This window comes from Oryzias melastigma, linkage group LG4 (genome assembly GCF_002922805.2).
Source record: "Oryzias melastigma strain HK-1 linkage group LG4, ASM292280v2, whole genome shotgun sequence".
Classification (NCBI taxonomy): domain Eukaryota; kingdom Metazoa; phylum Chordata; class Actinopteri; order Beloniformes; family Adrianichthyidae; genus Oryzias; species Oryzias melastigma.
This window is the reverse complement of record NC_050515.1, coordinates 27952808-27973576: the sequence shown is the minus strand read 5'-3', so window position 1 is coordinate 27973576 and position 20769 is coordinate 27952808. Positions and strand designations below refer to the sequence as shown.

The 20769-nt window shown below is 42.8% G+C and overlaps 1 protein-coding gene across 1 annotated transcript; it reads left to right on the top strand.

Annotated features, from left to right (window-relative positions):
* Nucleotides 1-4251: 4251 nt before the first annotated feature.
* Nucleotides 4252-20219, top strand: nfic (nuclear factor I/C; the record flags this gene model as incomplete). The annotated part of the gene is given in 13 exon segments (XM_024258725.1): nucleotides 4252-4431; nucleotides 7380-7550; nucleotides 8475-8651; nucleotides 8899-9082; nucleotides 9313-9387; nucleotides 10331-10405; nucleotides 11973-12105; nucleotides 13072-13193; nucleotides 13702-13815; nucleotides 13885-14042; nucleotides 14129-14312; nucleotides 15196-15284; nucleotides 16144-20219. Coding segments are annotated over 13 exon segments (1506 nt in total). The 3' UTR covers nucleotides 16165-20219.
* Between the last annotated feature and the right edge of the window lie 550 nt (nucleotides 20220-20769).

Below are 20769 nucleotides of genomic sequence, written 5' to 3'. Positions count from 1 at the left end.
GCAGGAAGACGCAAATAATATATATGGGCTTATATTAAAGCCCCTATGTAATAAAACTTTAAAAATGGACATAAAATGCAATCACACAATTTTATACATTCACATTTATAAAAAAGAATATTTACATTTTATAATACAACCATTTTGTTATCAGGGATTGCCTTAAACTTGTGTTAGGAGATTTTCTCATGTTCATGTGTGTTTTTCAAGTCAATTAGTTACTTATCCAATTACTCATCACAACAAAAACAGCGTTTATTAAAAAGTGTGTGGTTTTCCCTGAAATTCATAATTGGGGAAATTGGCACTAAAATATTAACAGTTTTTTAATGTAAAAAAAAAGTTTTTATCATTCTCACATGAGGTTCCTCACCAAAACACTTTAAGCGTCTGATCCGGCCCCTCTGTTGAGTTTTAGAACCCTTAATGGCCCACGAGTCAAAAGGTTTGCCCACCCCTGGGCTAGACGCTGATGATGGTTCAGGGCTAACCATGTCCAAGAATCACTTCAGGAGGAGAACAGGGAACTGCAACCTTTAATGCTAAAAGAGAACTTTTTGGCCATTTTCTTCTTAACCAAAACTCGGCACTTGAGGTTCAGAAAAATACACTTTATTTCTGTTTTTATTCCCATAAATAAATCCACTCACTTATAACAAGTAGCTTTCAAATATTGAATTATAACAGGGTTATATAGTTCTACTAACAACTGTAACTTCTTTTAATTTTGACAGCAACACACACAAGTTCCTTTCAAAATAAAATCCACCCTATGATTAAATAAGATCCTCCTGCTGCAGCAGATTTTTTTTTAAACTAAAAATGCGAAGCCAAGCCAAACATGACATTTTTATCATCATGTATGGATGAATAGTATGTTAAACCTTTTTATCATTATTTTACTTTTTCATTAAATTTAAATGTCAAAACTTTAACCAGAATCAATCAAAACTTTAAACTCATTATTCATTTAAACTGTGTGTATTTTCTTGTAAAGACAAAGACATAATGGAGGGATACATTGTTAAGGTTGTGTAGAATGACATACAAAACCTGTATACCTGTAAAGGTCAATCTTACTTATTGAAATTGCTCTAAAGCTTCACTTATCCAAAGAAAATCAATTTTGATAAGAAATGAAACATATGTTAGCATTTTGGGTGAGACAATGACATCTTCTGAGCTGCTCAATACTTCCAGCTCATTTACTTTAGACTGCCAGCACTCATATTTACTGCTGCTCTAACTTATGACATTTTTGAGAAAATAACAGGCTTCTGAAAGGTTACGAGAGTCAGAGAAAAGCTTTTTCTTTTGAGCACACTTGTGTATTTTACTTTCTTCCTCAGGCCCGAGGAGCTGATGGGACTTCTCACTGAGCTTGTAAAAAGACTTTGACCTTTAGTCAGTCTGAGTCACTATAAAGTATTTATAGTCAACAATTTCAACAAGAATGGATTCATCCGTGCTCCAGGCTTAATGTTCCTTATGAATTTTTGTTTGAAACATGTACCCTGCTTTTACCCTGAAGTGGTGAGGATAGGCTCCAGCAACCCCTGTGGCAGATTCAGGGTGGGGTTAAAGATAGATGGACATTTCTAACAGTTTTTCTTATTATCAGTTTTTAATTTTCCTATAACAGATACAATTCTGAAGCATTCACTTGTAGACAAATAGATCAATAAATGTCTTCATTATCATCTAAGCTGCTCCTGCTCAAAACTGTACAGCTGTGTGGCACTTTCTGCACAATCTAACATCAGCTTGTTGTCTTTCTTTTCCTTTTTTAAGCTACTCTGGTCAAATGCTGTTGTTTTAAAGATGATTATGATAATTAAGCCTTACAGATGAGGATCAGTTTTGATCATACAGCTTTAATGACCTTGAACGCATCAGCAAACAATTTCCCTCCAAAGAAATGAAAAAAAAAAATAGAATCAATCATTGAAAAACAGACATTGATAAGAAATTGTTGTTCAATGGAACCATTTTAAAAAAAATCAGTGAAACAGACTAATTTCCTCAAATTAAAAATTTTGCACCCATTGTTGAGATAATCACGAGAATCAGAAGATTTATAAAATAGAGAGATTTCTTCACCTGCTCGCAGGTATTCTGATTCCCTATGAACAAATGCCTCCTGCAGAAAAATACCTCAGCTCATTCCACAAATGTTCAACAGGATTAAAATCTGGGCTCACAGAAGAACACTTTGGAAGGCTCTATTGTTTTGGCCAATCAATCAGATATGTTCTGAGGAGGCCTCGTGGCAGACTGGAAGGTCAGCTTGGTGAGCTGAACGGTGCTCTTCCAGGTTGTGAAAGCAGTAACTTTTCTTTTGAGACAACAGAGACCCAAGAGTTTGTTGATGCCTGAACTGTAAGCTGTACACATTTAAACAACTCTCTGGGTGGTACGAGCAGTGTGGGAGGCGCCAGCAGGAGCCATCCTTATAATGAGAGGGAGCACCGAAAAACACCAACACACACATGGAAAAAGCACAGCAACAAGAACAGACATGGCAGGGATGGATTAATGAACCTGGCAAAAACGGACTTCTAGAATGTCCTTTTTCAGGCTCTCAACATTTCTAAAATAGAAAAATTAGCTCAAACATTTGGAACTTCAAGATTACACTATTGTGATCTTTTACTATCAGACTTCTTTAAAGACACACTCTGGTGAAAACTGTTTTTGTAGCATTTTTCTCACAATAGAGGACACGGATAAGATAATTTAAGATTAGAACTGCATTTCTGAGTATTTCTTTATTCAAATTGTAATGCAGCAACTGCCATGGATGGGTTAAAGTCTCCCTGCTCCACTACAATTCTGAAACATTGATCCTTTATTTTTCTCATCATGAGCTGGCTCAAAACATCTGGTTAGCTCTGATATTGCTCGCCGTTTTCTTAATGTTATCTTGAGGCTGGAGTGGCTGTAAGCTAAGAAAGAATAAACAATGGGATGATTGGATTTATTGTAGGGTTACTTCCACAATCCAGAGGAAAATTTCTAATGGAAGCTCACTGTTCTGCAGAAAATGTCTTAAGAAATGTCACAGGCTTTATGATTTTGGCTAAAAATTCATAATTAAAGGACCACTTTTACAATGGAAACAATATGAACGGAGTGGGATTCAAGTTACAGGAGCTAGAACATAATCTATTAGACATATTTAACCCTTTAACACCCGAGGCACTTAAACCCAAAAGCTTGAATATATTGTAACTTTTCAACTGTTAACACAATCAACCTAATTCCAGCAGATTCTGAAGGAGAGAAGTGGCTGGAGCTACAAAGCTGAAATTACGTTGATCGGGTTAACAGTTAAAAAGCTACAGTAAATCAAAGAACATATATAATTTAATTTAATATAATTAAAAGAAATGCAGAACTTGACCAGGCGGGGAAACTTTTAGGCTTATGGGCCTCAAAGTGTTCTAAAATTTGACAGAAGGAGACTAGATTTTGATGATTGTAATCTTGTAATTTTTGTAATCTCCCTCATAAAGAAAAACATGGAATCTGGAGTGTTAATGCGATTGGAAATTACTTTAAAACAGAAAACTTTGGAGTATGTATTTCAAAATTTTGTAGCTTTTGCTCTCATTTTAGAGTCAGTTTGGGTTGATGTTCCTGCAAACTCACAGAAATGTTGTGTTCATGTGGTGTTTGAATGATAAAATAATGCCTGTCTGACTCAAAAAGACACATCAATATGGAAAAAAACAACAAATCTTCATCATGTTTTGCACCTAGACAAAGGTCAATGTATTTGTTATGTACCACATGTGACATACCAGAATTTTAAGGGAAATAAAGCAATAAGTTTGGCGGGTCAGACTTAAGTTGAAGGGCCACATGGTCCCCGTCTGCCCACCCCAGAACTACTCAAGTTCAAACTTATTCAAAGTGAGTACCGTACACTTTAAATAATTTGATAATGGAATCAGAACTGTGATAACTAATAAAGCTTAAGCTTTATTTTTTGTTGAGCCACTTCATAAGCTGTAGGGACAGATGGATGATGGGGGTCTCCTCCTTAAAGAAGAACTTTTACAGACTCATGATGGAGTTCTGTGCAGCAGGTTCTTCTTGTGATCTCCCAGAACTGAACATGTGGCTTCTGGGAGATCCGAACCTCCGATGCGGAATCAAGGTCACTGATCTGGATTCAGGTTCTGTGCACGCGCACGCAGACTGAAGCACGGCTGAGAAGGGCTCTGCCGCAGCCCGGAGGTGGAGGAGGAGGAGGAGGAGAAGGAGGAGGGCGCCGCGCGGCCCGGAGCCTGACGCGGGACGTTTCTGGTCTCGAGCACCGCGGATTTACTCCAGCTGGCGCGCGCACGATGACAGAAACGGAGCGATAAGAGATGGACCGGAACCGGGAGCACCTCTGAGCTCCGGCAGCGGTTCGGCTCCGACATGGTAGGACTCGGTCGGTTGCGCTGGCGAGCGCGGCCCGGCGGTTCTGGTTCTGTTCGCGGGATGACAGGATCAGATGCATGCGCGTGATTGTCTGTCGTGCGCGCGCGCGTGCAGTTAGTTCTTGTTTGTGTTCAGGAGCAGAACGCTGACTCCGCACTCACGCACGGACTAGCACGCAGTCGACCGAAACCGCTAGTGCGGGTCGGAACTTATGATCAGCGTGTTCTCCGCTAAAAGTGAGGCGGAAGCATTTGTCCGAGGGGCCTCAAATGGATCATTTCTACATAATCGGCCTTCTTTCTACGACCGGACATGGGCCGAACTTTAATCGACACCACCCAACACCAGAACCCGACCTGTCACTGTCGAACTTCCTAGTTTCAGCTTAATAATAACCGTCCAAAACAACTCCCGAACCCTGCTCCAAGTTCCGACCGGGACTCCCCCTGACTGACTAAAACTGCTATCTGGAGTCCGGACGGGATTCGGCAGTGTGACAGTGGGGGCTCGTGCCGATGCGGGGGGCTGCGGTGCGGGCCTCTGTGCGGGCTCTTCAGGCGGGATGGTGGAAGGCCAAGTTGAAGTTCAGCCCCCCTTCCCCTCCCCGCCTCCCCTTTGTGTTAGTCAGCAGAAAATGGCCGCAGCTGCAGCAGGGAGAGCCGGAACTCCGGTGTCCGACTAGAACTGAACGCAACATTTTGTGAACTCAGAGCATGCGCACAAACTACATCAGTGAAAAACTTGAACAAGCTAACGGAACCGTAAAGTTCTGCTCGGGAGGAGGAGGTGTAGATTTCAGACGGGTGTTTTTCTGGACTCTCAGGTGTAACAAGCCAGACAAACAAATAAATACTCATCAAACAGAACAATAAACAGAAAAACAAACCCCACCCCTTGGGATTTAACCGTATCCTGGTTCATATTGGAACAGAACAAACATTTATTTCATACACCGTACAACAGTGAAACCACCACAGTTGCCAGGATGGGTAGATAAGTAAAAATCTGGGCATATAGGGGTGCTCTGCAGGAATAATAACCGTCCTTGACCGCCCAGGGACCCATAGAGCAAAAATATTCATCTACTTTTTTCTATGGGTATGCTGCGGGCAACAGGTCATAGCAAACACCTGTACAACACGTATAGCAAATAGGGTGAAGAAGGGGTGTAACGATTCATTTTAACAAGGATTCAATGTTGATGCGGTTCTGGCTCATTTTGAACGATCTGATTCATTGACCTCAAATCGATGAAGGACTTCTTTATCCCAAAGTTCCACCAGTGTGACTCAGAGATAGATACCTGGTACTGAACAGTTCAGGTGAAGTTTTACATATTTCTTCAAAACAATCAAGTTTAAATTAAATATGTGTACAAACAAGTAAACAAGACTTAGAGTCAAATCCATTCACATTTTAGTTTGATAAAGTTTATTACACTGTTGTTTTTCCACATCAAAATAATACAAACAGAACCTTATTAGAACATCCTGTACGGAGAGAAAATAGACTCATCTGCAAAATTCTTGATTTGTAACTTGTATTTGCAAGTTTGTGTGTAACTTTGGATTTGTGTGCATAATTCTTGATTTGTAGTTCATGCAATATGTGTGTGCAATTTTGTATTCACACGTACAACATACTGACTCACTTTGGGTGTCGAGGAGTACCTTGTGCCGCCTGCTATCATCTTGACTGGGAAGCGGTGCTCATGGAAGAGCTCTCTGGCAAAGGAAAGCACAGCCACGAAGGAGTGATGAGAATAGGAAAAACTTTAGTGTTTTTAAAAAGCATATTAAGGATTTTTATGTTAATTAATAGGCATATCTGTTTAAGAAAGTGGGAATATTTCACCAGATATTATTTGCATAGTTTAAAGCGCTGATAAGAAAACACTGATGACCCAGCTTTCTAGCTGCATTTAAACGCATCACTTACACATGAATCTTGGAGACGTGAAGAGTCACATCTGATTTGTGCATAAATGCGGTTTTGTGTTTGTATGTATCAGGTGATTGGTATGTACTTTTTAAAGATTTGTATGTCTAGTCAGTCATTTAAAGTTGTGCGTATGTAATTTGTATTTGTAATTTTTGTACATCTGAATGGACAATTGCAAGGTACGCTCAAAATGTAATGTATGAGTTGCAACTCAAGAATTACACACACAAATAGGTCAATTTTCCCTCCATAATTAAACCATTCTGTATGGTCTCAAGTCTTTGCAAAATTCAAAGTGTTTCCAACCACCGGACTCTAATGATGGTTGATCATTTTTTGCTGCCATCACATGTGTGACCTCAATCTAAATGGAATTTTCCAACATCAATTATAATTGTTTTATTTCCCTTTGAAAGGATTTTATAATGGTTTAGGTCGATTGAATTTTATCAACAACTTGCCTCTGACAGATTGATCTGGTCGGATCGTAGGAATATAAATAGATTCATCGATTAATTGTTACACCCCTACTGCTTACTGTGCAAAGGGTTTGTTAGTGTGGACATCCCACGGGCATTTACCCATCACCCCCACCTTGTGCGTGCAACATTCTGCTCACAAGCAGAAAGAAGCCAGTATTTGTACCTTACTAATGACTGAAATAAGACCGCCATACAATTGCATTGCCTTTATGTCATAAGTGCGTGCAATTTATGTTAGCCTAACAAAAACTTTACTTTGACCACATGCACGACAACGGTACAAGCCTCAAAAGTACTGTATAACACACCTTCAGCCATACCTCTCAATTGGTTGAGTAGGGGTGCTGTTTTGATTAGTGCAGGTGTATGTGACTATGAAGTATTGGAGGTGAGGCTATTGCATACTCTGTAGGTCACACGATCACATCCAAACGTTGCTGGTTGTTTTCCTTTTAGCAGGTTGTGTGTCCTGTAGAGTCAAAGCTGCTGATGGATGTCTCACAGGTGAATGTGTGTGTCCTGCAGGATGAGTTCCATCCGTTCATCGAGGCTCTGCTGCCGCAAGTGCGCGCCTTTGCCTACACCTGGTTCAACCTGCAGGCCAGGAAGAGGAAGTACTTCAAAAAGCACGAGAAGAGGATGAGCAAGGAGGAGGAAAGAGCTGTGAAGGACGAGCTGCTGGGGGAAAAGGCTGAGGTATACCGGACCCTGTGTTATCTTGCCCCCAGAACACATGCAGTCATATTATTAAATTATTGATTCATTTATCCCTCTGGGATATGAATAAAGTTCAATTCAGTTCAATTCAAGTTCAATTCAATATTATTCAATAGCTGTGAGGTCCTTCGCATACTTCTCCCAACAATCAAACTTATACAAAAAATATATTTTTGCCAATAATCAACCTTGTGGTATTTGCACTTCTTCCATTAATCAACATTTTCGAAATAATTGGACTATTCCATATAATTTTGACTTCAGACATCCCGGATGAGCCCCCAATTTATGTCAAACTCTTGTCTAGAGGACTGTAGAGGTTTGTAACATAAATGAAATGCCCCAACGACTCAAAAACTCTCACAAAGAGCCAATCTGAAAGTAAGCTGGAATTTATTTACAGAATAAAACAGCAACTTATTTATTATTTTTATTATCAATTTTCTATTTATCTATTATCTATTTATTTATGCAAAAATAACCAAAATACAAAGACAAAACCTGTATGAGCAAAGAAGAAAGTTTGGTTCTGTGCTACCAGCTGGGCGAGGTTCTCCAATAATCTGCCTTCACTTTGTACTTGGACTCCTCCCATTTATCAAAAATGTCTAAATAATTGGATTCAATCAGATTTCTCCTAATAATTAATTGGATTTTTGAATAAAATCCAATTAATGAGTGACTGAATAGAAAAAGACCAATGTTTCTTCACTCAAATACCAGGCGAGGAGAGGGGGGTTATTAATGAATTCAGAAAGAAGTCCAATGATAAAGTAAAATTTGAAAACTTTTTTTTTTAAGTGTTCAGATATTCAAGTCCATGTAAAAGCAACAGATTTTATTTTTGCAGTAATGTGATTACTCCCAGTCAGGGTTTTAACTCAGCGTTGATATCTGCAACAGGTGAAGCAGAAGTGGGCTAGCCGCCTGCTGGCCAAGCTGAGGAAGGACATCCGTCCAGAGTGCAGGGAGGACTTCGTGCTGTCCGTCACCGGGAAGAAGGCAGCCTGCTGCGTGCTGTCCAACCCCGACCAGAAGGGCAAGATGAGACGCATCGACTGTCTACGGCAGGCAGACAAGGTGAGCACACTAATCCAGGTGATTTATGACTTACATATCCATCACAGGTGTACTTCCTGTTTGGAATACCAGGGGGGGTCACTCTGTCCAGTTCTCATATACAGGCAGACACCCAAACTTTACTCACCTCCACCACATACACATCATCTACAGGAATGCCCCATATTCTCTCTCTATTGGTTGGTTCCTGTGGGAAAGGGAAGTAATTATAGATGCCCCCTCCCATCCCATATTACTTCCCCCCCAGGTGTGGAGGCTGGACCTTGTGATGGTGATCCTCTTCAAAGGGATCCCTCTGGAGAGCACAGATGGGGAGCGGCTGCTGAAAGGGGGTCAGTGTTCGAACCCCCTCCTGTGCGTTCAGCCGCGGCACATCTCCGTGTCCGTCAAGGAGCTGGACCTCTACCTCGCCTTCTACGTCCAGGACAGAGGTACTCGTGCGCGCCCGTGCTCGTGCACTTATTACTCTCTTCTATTATGAGCAGCTCATTTATATTCTCTGTTTATTTAGTTGAATAAAATGTATAGGTTTTATTTGTTTTTAGGTCATTGGTAGATTTTAGCTTAAAAGGTTTAGTTAAGCTCAATTTATTCAAGTTCAAGAAGGTGTTCCCGCTGACATGGGAGGGGTTGTCCTAACCGTATTCCCTCCTGTGTGCAGAGTCCGAGTCGTGCAACAGTCCCAGCCAGGCTGGAGTTGGTTCTGATCAGGAAGACAGCCGGACCACCACCATGGGTAACCCATGCTGCTGATATGAATGTGTGAATGCGTTATAGTTACACCTGTGTGTTAAGGATGAGCAGCTCTGACAACTCTGGGGTGAGAGCTGCCGCCTTTCCTGCTTCTCTGTGACCTCAAACTACCCAGGTGTGTCACCACTTTCTACCTGGATTTGTCTGTAGTTCAGTTCACATTTTAGACTTACCGAGAAGATGGAGGAGAGGAGCGAATCATCCTCACAGCCCTGGTTTATTAGCAGAAACAGAAAAAGAAGACTGAACACAGAACCGTATAATTTCATTACCTGGTGGAACAACACCAGCGAACAGCTGGAGGGTTATAACAGGGGGGCCAAATGAAGAATTCCTTGTTTCAATGGATTTTGGAGAAAAGGAAAATAATAATAATAAAAAAATCAGTTTTATTTGACTTAATTGGTAACAAACCTGCCTTTAACTCATCCAGAATCTCCAGGATTGGAACCCTGGATATGTGACAGCCTGTCTTAATGAGCTGTCACATGATAATATGCAGAAAACAATGGCTGCAGACGTTTGTGCATAAACATGTGTTAGTCTGTACAGCAGCTTTCACATAGTCTGGCCTAAAGGGATCTGTTTGCATCAACCCTTCACAGTTTTTTGTGCATACTGGCTGAAACTCTCATATTACACATTCCTCCAATCAAACTAAATAGATTGTAGGTGTTATTTTGATTCTTTAATTTGATGTAATCTAGTTGTGGTACAAGTTCTTGAGTGTTCTGCTGTCAAGTTTGCATGCACGGAAATCTTTAAGAAACCACGCCCCCAGGAACACACTGGTGGTGACACATTGATGATGGTTTTCTGTCATGTTTGAAAAATCGGCTTTGCCTGACAGAAGGTTGCTGGTTTCATTCCTGGGTTGCACTGCCTACAAGTATGTTGACAATGTTCCATCTGTTTTGCTTCTGCAGATGCTCCGGAGTTCCAGGAGACGTTTGTTACATCAGGTGTTTTCAGTGTTGCTGAGCTGGTCCAGGTCTCAAGAAGTAAGTACCCCTCACCTGCTGGGTTCAGTGCAGCCTGGTCTACACCCACTGGTGGAGCAGTCTTCACTGGCTTGTAGGGTTGATGCTGAGATTCATGTGGAAGTCTCCTGAGGTTAGATGGAGTGAATGAGGGATGTAGATGAGGGAACTTTCTAGACGCTAGCAGGTAAAAAGCTTATTTTAAGTGACCTCGGGTTAGCTGGTGTCAGTGCTTCTTCTGCAACTAGATCCAGATCTTTGGAGGTGCAATTTTTAAACTGACCCTGCTGTCTCTGCCCCAAGTTTTACTGACTTTTTGGTGCATCCGATCCAGAACCTGCTGCTTTTGCGCCAGCCTTTAGAACCGGGGGTCTGCAGTCTTCAACACTTACAAAGCCATTCTTTAGAAAAATCTGTATTTATGTCAATGCTACCATTCTGAAAAATAAAAAAATAACTTATTTTGCATGAATAGAACATAAATATAAAGAAAATAAATACTGTTTTTTTTCAAAATATGAAACAGTTTATAACTTTTGAGAAAAGTTAACATTATTTCCTTCAAACAAAAAGATACCTTATGTCACATAGAATCAGCTCAATGCTGCCAATATACTGTAGTAGTAGGTAGTATAATGTCAGCGGTGATTTAAAAAAATAGGTTTATTTTACCATTTTTGGTAAATCTCTGCCAAAATTACATGAATCCAACACAAAAAAATCAATTGGAGCCAATTGTATTTCTCAACCCATAATGTGCACTAAAATATTGTTCAAAAACAGTAAATCCGTTTGCTTTATATCTGGTCATGCTTTCTGACTTCCAATTGATTTTCTGTGGTACACAGAGCGCAAAAATCTGATGCCTAAAAGGTTTTAGCTCAGTACCGTTAGTTTTTAAAAACGTTATTTTTCTTTAACCAGAGAGCCACAATGGAAGGGTAAGAGAGCCACATGTGGTTCTGGAGTCACAGGTCGCAGATCCCTGATATAAAACAAAATGGGCGGAGCTAGATGTTTCCTGGCTTAGCTGGAGCAGAAGAACCTTCACTCACACTTTGTAATTTATGTTTTCTTTTTGTCTGAATGAGTTTCAGGCTGTGGTTTCTCAGGGTGGCTGCAGATGCTTAAAAGGTCTTAAATTTAATTTGACTAAAATAAGGCCTTAAAAAGCATTACATTGTCTTAAAGTCTGGTGAATGGCTCCTAATTTTTCCTCTTCAATGCAAAAACACATTTCAGGGATCCATTGTGTCATAAGATCGTGAACTGGTCGTAAATCGTTTAATCTCAGCTAGCTAATTAGCTCATGCCCGTGGGTGTATGAAAATGTGAAAGTCCAAATTAGTAAAGAAATGGATTACTTGTGGTGGTTAGAACCAATTTGTGGAAATCTTTTACAAGTAAATTTGGCACCATGGGGACCAATGTGATTGAATCACATGTATAAAGCAAGAAACAACAGACTCTGGCCGTTTGTTTCATTTTCATTTTACATCTGGACTTACATTGGATTTTAGGTGTTCTTTAAGAATCCTCAAATTTACCTCCTGTAACTCAGTGGACGCCCTGATTCTCTCCATGACAGCTCCTGTGGTGACGGCAGTCGGGCCGGGCTTCTCCATGGGGGAACTCCAGGGTCACCTGGCCTATGATCTCAACCAGTCGGTCAACCAGGCAGTCGGCCTCCGGCGTTCATTGGCGAGCACATCATCCAGCGGGTTAGTTCTCCCTGAAGGGGGCGCTGTGAGACGTCCTGTGTTTGTCTCATCAGTTTGGGATGTTCTGGGGCAGGGGTGTCAAACTCAATCGGACAGGGGGCCAAAATCTAAAGCACACCATAGGTCACAGGCCGAACAGGATAAACATTTATTGAACACACTAAAACTTAAAAAACGCAATTCTTTAACACGGATCAATCAATCACAGATCTTCCTAAAATTCAACACAGCCACCAGCTACATGCATGACTGCAATAAATATAGATGAGGTCGGTGGAGATGCAGGAGTCAGTAGGGAAGCTGACGACAAAGCTGCATTTTGCCATTTTAGTTCATTTTTTCAGCTCTTTTTGCATCACAACAAGGAAGCTCATTATTTGGACTTGCAACAGCAGGTGATGACATAAATATAATGATTAAAGCAAACCCATTCTGCATTTATTACAAACCCTGAAGGAAAGTCTAAACAGTGCATTTAAATACATTTTAATGTTTTTTTAGATTAATTGACTAAATTCTTGCAAAACAGTATACCCTGCTTAGAATATTTAGGAGTCTTTTGTAGCGCAGTTGTAACAGACTCACATATGGCACATTTGAGATACCAAAGAAGAGGGCAGAATCCTGCCTTGAAAATAACAGAGACTGTATATTGAATCAAATAAACTTGTGCACAATAATCAAGTCACATACTTTAATATTGATATGAATTCAGAGCATGTATGCAGTGAATACTTCTAAAAACTCTAAAATGAATGTTGAAAGGGAGTTTAAAAAATATAAGGAAGCATGCCAAAGTTGTTTCCTTTTTTTAAGCTGTTGCCTTGATGCAAGATTTTAAATATTTTGTGTGTGTGTAAAAATAAGTAAATTAACCCCAACATTTTATGGATCCTGGCTTTGAGCCTGCAGATGACCTTTGCTGAGGTCTCCAGACACCTGAATGTGCTGCTTCTGTCTCTGCAGGAGCAAGCGGCACAAGTCTGGATCCATGGAGGAAGAGGCGGAGAGTCCTGGAGGCGAGTATTACCACTCGCCGTCCTCTCCAGCAAGCAGCTCCAGAAACTGGACAGACGACATGGAAGGAGGTAAACAGGAGACGCCCCCTCAAACACCCTCATTATTGTCAGTTCAGGCCCAGTAGAGAAGAGAAACCACAGCAGAGTGATAGGAAGTCTGTTTATGTTCATGGAGGAAGGTCATAGTCCTCCACCAACAACTGTTAGGTGGTTTCAGGTGAAGCCTCAGAAGCTGAAGAAGTTCCAGTCTCATAAAACCTTGACAGAGCTGGGTGTCCAAATAAGTAATAATATTATTATTCTATTATTATTATAGGAACTTTTTGTCCTCAAATTTCTAAATTTTCAGTAACTTTTGAGGATGTTTTTAGGATCTTCCTATGTTTTTATTTTCCATTTTGTTACATAAACCACAGTAGAAAATGTATCAATTTATCATTACGTTATGGCTATTATTGTATTATAATTATTATTTATTACATTTTATTACTTTTAAAGGGAAAAGCCCAACACATCTGATTCTTCCTTTGTTCGTCTGTAGAGATTTTCACAGACTGTTTGTGTCTTTACGTTTGAGGTCCGTCTCCTCCAGTGAAGAAGGCGGAGATGGACAGTCCCTCCCCCCAGGAAGGCTCTCCAAGAATGGGTTCTTACACTCAGCACCACCGTCCTGTCATCGCTGTGCACAGCGGTCAGTAACCCCCCAGGAACGCATATCCGTGTGTCACTCAGATAAAAACCTGATTCTGCTTCTATCCAGGTCTGTGCCGGAGTCCTCACCCCTCCTCAACGCTTCACTTCCCGTCTTCCTCTTACTTCCCTCACGGAGCCATCCGTTATCCGCCTCACCTGGCCCAGGACCCCCTCAAAGATCTGGTGTCTTTAGCCTGTGACCCCGCTAACCAAACCCCCACCTCAGTGAGTACAAACGCCTCCCTCCAGAGCTCCCGCTCACATGTCTATACAACACATGTCTGAAGCACGTCTTATATGACCTTTTCCAGCTTAATGGAAGCACCCAGGTCAAAGTGCCTGCTCACTACATCTCCTCTCAGATGTTGGCCCCCCCTGGGCCAGCCCCCTCCCTGACCAGTCCAGCGTCCGCCCTTCTTAGACCAACGCTTCCTGCAGAGTCTAAGGCCAGCACCACCTCCAGCGACGGAGGAGCAAGTTCCCCAACGTCCCCGAGTAAGAGCGCACGAGCAGCATGACGTCAGCGTCCGCAAAGCAGAACGCATTTATGAAGGAAGCTGTAATTCAATGAATCAATGACCAAATGCATCAAAACAGGCACAGACACGTTTACTGGAGTCCATAAAGTAGTTCCATTACTGCTGCTCAAAGTTAGAAGCTACTCTTGTACAACCAGAGATAACCACACTGCTGCTTCTATACGGTCAGAGTCTGGGAATTCACAAATGTGGATCGGCAGATTCACCACCGCAAAATATTTGAACAAAAAAGAAAAAATGGAGAAGCAAAAGGGTAATTTTTTAGGATCAGGTTCTCAAAAAACAGATTTGATCAAATAATTAAATTTACAGAGTCCCTAATCTAGTTCAACTGCATCTAATCTTAAATCCCCAAAAGAGCTGCTACCACCATAAACTGCATGTCCAAAGTACTGTGCAGGTCCAGGGTGTACCCAGCCTTTGTTTTGGGGATAAGCTCCAGCATCCTTGTAGCCCTGCATGGGAATGAGCAGCTATAGATAGATAGATAGATATTTTTACTTGTCATTGTCTCAGGTACAACGAAATTAAAAGATATAGAAGATAGATGAATGGATGTTGAGCTACGTTCACTGCCGCCCTCAGCAACACGTTGAAGGTGATAGATACACCTGTAAACCAGTGGAAGATGTTTGCATGATTTTCATAGATGTTATTGCAGATGACAGGGTCACATGACTTATATCACTCATACAGTTCTAAAGAACAAACCAACACATCATCAGCAGTTCTGGTCAGGTCAGAGGAGCTCTGTGTTTCTATGGAGATACGCAGATGCTGCTGAAAAAACATGTAACCCATTGAGACGTGATGCTCATGTTTATCACATACCTTCTCAGCATACTCTGCTCCTGGGACACCCCCTGCCAATCGGTCCCCCTTTGTTGGAGTCAGCCCTCGGGACACAGGTGGACTCTACCAGGCTCAGGTGAGCGTGTCTACAGACAACAGATGAATGTTGAAGCTGTGGAGTTAAAAAGGAAAAAAAATCCTATGATTTCAGTTAGTTTTAACTTCTCATAAGACAAACAAAAAGTCTGCAGTAATTTTTTCATGTATTTTCTTCCAACAATATTTAAAATCATTAATGTAAATTCAAGTTTTTAGACCTGCTAATGATAAATAGGGGTCTTTTACACACGAGTGAGTGCTGAGGGAAGTGTCAGGGCAAATTTGATGAGGGTGTGAGGAGGCAGGTGTAAAACATTTAAAACTGGTGTGACATAAGTCTAAGGGAGGTTTAAGGTGGACATGAGAGGATGTGAGGAAAAAATGAGAATGATATGAGGATGGTGTGGGGAAAGTTGAAGGAAAATGTGAAGCAGGTGTGAGGAAGTCATGAAGGAGGTTTAAGAGAAGTGTGTGTAAAGTGAGAACCAGCTGTGGACCATAGGACCCAGGTGTGAGGACGATGTGAGATAGGTGTCAGGAAGATATGAGACAGGTGTGAGGAAGATGTGAGACAAGTGTGAAGAAGATATGAGACAGGTGTGAAGAAAGGTATGAAACAGGTGTGAGGTGTGAACAAGAGGTTAAACAGGGTTCTAACAAGAAGCTAGACAGGTGTGAGCAAGATATGAGACAGGTGTGAGAACAATGTAAGACAGGTTTGAAAACAGTGTGAGTAAAGTGTGTGGCAGCTGTAATGTTGGTGTAACAAAAGTGCTAAAGGAGCCTCAAAGGCTCGGTGTGTCTGGCGGCATGATGCTAGCGGTGCTCTGACGGTTGCATGTGGTGTGTGCTCCTCGTGGTTCTGGACTGACTCTGCTGCTGTGTCTCTGTTGCAGTCTTGGTACCTGGGAAACTGAGGGAGGTTCTGATGGAGGCTGACAGTCGCAGAGATGGAACCTGCTGGAGGAAAGCTGTCGTTCACGTGTGTGAATGTGTGTAAATGCTAAAGAGTTGATGCATTCACACATGTGGAGAGTCAGAGAGCACCTGCTGGACTGAACATGAAGCTGCAGCTGCACTCTGAACTCCTTTTGGACCTGAACTCAAACCAGAACATAGTGGACTAACAGAAGCCTTCTAACCCAGCTGATACGCAGGACCAGGTCCACTACATGGGATGTGTTGATGGATCTAAACAGATCCCACAACCCAGGACTGATCCTGTGTGCTGCAGGTGCTGGTTCTGATATGCAACAAGCCTTCCGGATCCCCTCGGACACAGAGCTCTTCTTTTTACTGTTTCTTTGCACTTTGAGCCGAGCGATGCAGCAGGTCGGATCTCGTCCTCGTCTAGAACCTACAGAAGCTTCCACCAACACAAACAATCGTCAGCCTGAACATGAAGACCAAGTCTGAAAGCCTGAGCTGATGTTGGACCCAGAAGCACCCAGGTTCTGAAAGGACCTGGCTCTGGGCGCTCTGTTCTCACACGCTAACCTCCCTCAAGATCGTGCAACTGGGTTCTGGTTCTAATTTTAATGGGTCAGAATTTTGTGTGTGTGATGGAGAGGGGTTCTGGATCCAGCAGCCACATGTATGACCAGTGTGAACAGAACATTTAATGAGAAGTTCTGCAGAACCTTATAAAAAGCACTCAGACCCGCTGCTCTCACCTGTCCTGCTCCTGGTGAGCAGTGAGAAAGTTTATAATGAGAACCTCGGCAGCAGAACCATTTTTTGACATGTTTCTGGTCTTGTGGTTTAGTTAGAAGACAGATCTGAGCGGATCCGCTGTGGAACCATCCTGGAGGAAACATTCACATCACTATTTCTGAAAACAAATTTCATGCTCCAGATACCAAATATTCATGTTTTAAGCAATAAAAACGCTGCCTCATGATGCCACATGGTGACGCCATGAGCTAAAGGATAAAGGTCAGTTAGGGGATGACCCAACGTCGTCAAAGTCTGGACAGAACCGAGGTTGTGTTACATTCTAAGCTGTGTTTCCCCTTTACCCTGAACATTGATCTGCACACCTTTGTACATGTGGCTCCTGGTGTTTGGGTCGGGCAGGTTCTGGAGCTGGCTATGAGGGTTGAGATGGGGTTCTGCTCAGGCTGATGAAGGTCCTGCTTCTGTTCGGATCGTCTCTGCACTCAGGACTCTGTCATCCTGCCGCTGCGCAGACAGAAACACTAAAAGCGGACCTGGGTGTTCCGAAGCTCGGTTAGCTCTGCATGCTGCTGCCAAGGTTCTGTTCGTACCCGATGAGTGCATGGCTCAGACGGATGATGCCTCTTCATCTCCAACCCGCTCCTCTTCCTCAAGCTCTTGCAGCTTCTATTTTGCACGATCCTTCATGAACACATTATGTGCCTTGGCTTTAGTTAGATAACAGTGAGGCTTTATGGAAGCGCTTCAGAAGAAGCTGCGCGATGACCTGACAGGATGCAGCAGGCTGTGAGCGGGCGGAGCTTACCAGCCAGCTGCAGAAGAGTTTAGAAGAGATCCCTGAACGTCTCACTGGTGGCTAAAAGTGCTTGAGTTGTTCGAGAACGGCGGGGTTTGCATCAGGAATCTGGTTCAGGTTCTGCTGTCAGCTCCGTCTAACATTTGTTGGGTTCTTCTGGGCTTCCGGGGTTTGGACGGTGGCACTTTAAAAGGATGCAGGGAGTTCTGAGCGATCTCAACCAGGCATTCGCCAGTGAGCTCTAGATGCAGGGATGGTTTTATGTACATACCGGCCGGACCTTTTGAAGGTTCTGCAACCCCTCGACATCATGTTACATGATCATGTGCACGCAGTGCTATTCTTGTTTACTTTTGCTTTTGAATTTTGGGTAACCATCGACGTCTTGTCATTAAGTACTTTCTATAATTACAGCTTTAGAGTGTATAGAAAAAGCAGACAGTAATGACCTATAATATATACGTATTTTTAAACACTTCAGTGTCTTGTGTTTATGTATTTCTTTGTTTAAAACCCTGACGGTGAACCCATGAAATGGGTTAAAGTTGAGGAACACCCTGATGAGGGAGGAAGAGTACCCATGATGCAAGTGAGGGACAGTCAAGGATGTGAGGGGAAGGGAGGTGGAGGTAGTGAATGTTGCACAAATATGTGGCAGGTTGTGATTAACTCTGTTTCAGTATTGTGACGCCACCATGCAGGTAAGGTGACATCAAACAGACTGTAAAAATGCAGACGTGCATGACTCAGAGAGTCATGTGACTGAATGTGATGAGTCAGTGTCAGGATGTCCTGTTGGTGGTCCAGACAGAAGGTAGAGATGTTGGTTTTTTGCATTGTGAGTGAAGACTGCTTGTATGAAAGTGGCTCGCAGTTACATTTTTATGTCACCGAAGAAGAAATCTCCTGGCGTGTAAATTGGTTTCTCTGTGAGGTTCGTGTTGGCAGGAAGACAGGTGAGGCCAAAACCAGGGTCAGATTATGTGCTAAACAAACCAGCAGCGACATGAACGTGAACCAAAAATAATTTAGCAAAAGCTGTGCCTGTGGTCAGACTGTTGGCTGCCTGCTGCTTGGTCAGCAGTTTGCGATGTATGCAAACACACAATGCCATCTGCTGTGCAGGTTCAAAGGGGAGAAGCCATAAAACAATCCAAAGAGTTCTAGAGAAAATGCTGACCCCGACCTTTGACCTGAACCTGAGTTCTGCTTTTTTCTGGGACAGTTAGGAGATCAGATGTGAGGAGAAGCCATCATGTGAGGAGTTCTTGTGTCTGTTTCCCCTTTAATGCACCGTGCTGACCCTCCATGCTTTGTCTGTACTTTAACGCATCATCTTTCTGTTATGAGATCACATGACTTGGTCCTGCTTGCTCTCACGGCGTCATGAGGAAGCATCCTGGTGTTTCTGCTGAAAGCTCCCACCTCCGTCTTCAGTCAGACAATATGCATCTGTTGCCATGGAAACGTTTGCCGCTCTGCCTGACCATCAGTTCATCTCACCTCGTTCCTCTGTTGTGGGCTTTGAATACTCAGACTAAAGTGGAATGGCTGTGTGGGAGGGGCTTAGTGTTCAGGTGGGGCTGGACTGTAAATGTGTCTGTAAAGCGCAGCTGAAGGTGGCGCTGCAGCTGCTGCTTCACACTGTTTATCTGAATCCTCAGCTGGTTCAACAGAAACGTCCTTTTCTGAGACGTTTCAGTTTGGTTTCGCTCCGAGCTTCCTGCTGTGACGCAGGCGCGATGCTGCTTTTTTTCCTCTGCCTGCTCTGCCGCTGCACTCTTTGCTCTGAAGACACTTTGTAAAGGATGAAAGGATTTTTCTTAGATGCACTTTTCAGTATTTTTTTCATTCTGATCATTTTAAAGGTGTTGGAACAAACTGCTCTCCTTTTCCAGTGTTTGTACTTGTACATATCTCTCACACCTGGGAGTGTGGGCATGATAAGATTTCATATGTTATTGCATGATTAGGCTCCACACCTGAGCTGTGCACACAGGTTGTGCTTCGTCAGTAAACGTCGCTGCCAACCATCTACCCGGCAGGAGGCGCCGCGGCGCCTGAACTTGGTTTGGTTTGTGTGTTTTGGTCCGGGCAGCATGTTTGCATGGCTCCTGTCTGTCTCCATCAGAATTGGGCGACCCATGAAAGACTCAGCAAGAACAATGCCCCAACTCTACAGGTGAAGGGGGCGGTGCTGGTTTTCTTCGGAAAGGGCTCCTGCTCTGGACCGGAGCAGCTTTTTTTTTACCCACGACGCTGAAGCAGGAATCATCTTTTGTCCACATGCCTCTGAACCTCCAGCACTCTGGGTTTTTGAATGTATTTGAGTCTGAGCGGCACGTGTGCTCTCCACGTGCGCTGGGGAAAATGGACTTTCTGATGATATGCCTTTAGAACCATACTTACCACTGTTATCTACAGATTCTGACTTCATTACTGGAAATGAGGATGTTTCCCTATGCAAAATTACCATGAATAAACAAGCTGTACCACAGACGTGACAGTGTTTTTGTGTCCATCACTGATTCATGTTGAACAAACACATCTGTCTACCTGCCTCCCAACCAGACATCCAACCAAGAGACCAGCCAGCCAGCTACCAAACTAACCCACCAGCCAGCTATCAAACTAACCAACAAGCCAGCTTCCCAATAAACCAACCAGCCAGCTGCCCAACTAACCAACCAGCCAGCCTACCAACTATTCAACTAGCCAGCCAACCAGCGAGCCAGATATCCAAATAACTAACCAGCCAGCCAGCTAACCAACCAGCCAGCCGACCAACCAGCTAGCTGCCCAACTAACTAACCTACGAGCCAGATACCAAACTAAGCAACCAGCCAGCCAGCTACCCAACTAACCAACCAGTCAGCCTATCAATTAACCAGCCAGCCATTCAACTAACCAACCAACCAGCTAACCAACCAGCCAGGTACCCAACTAACCCACAATCAAACAGCTAACCAAACACCCAGCTATCCAACCTACCAGCCTACCAACTATTTAACTAGCCAGCCGCCAGCAAGCCAGATAGATATCCAACTAA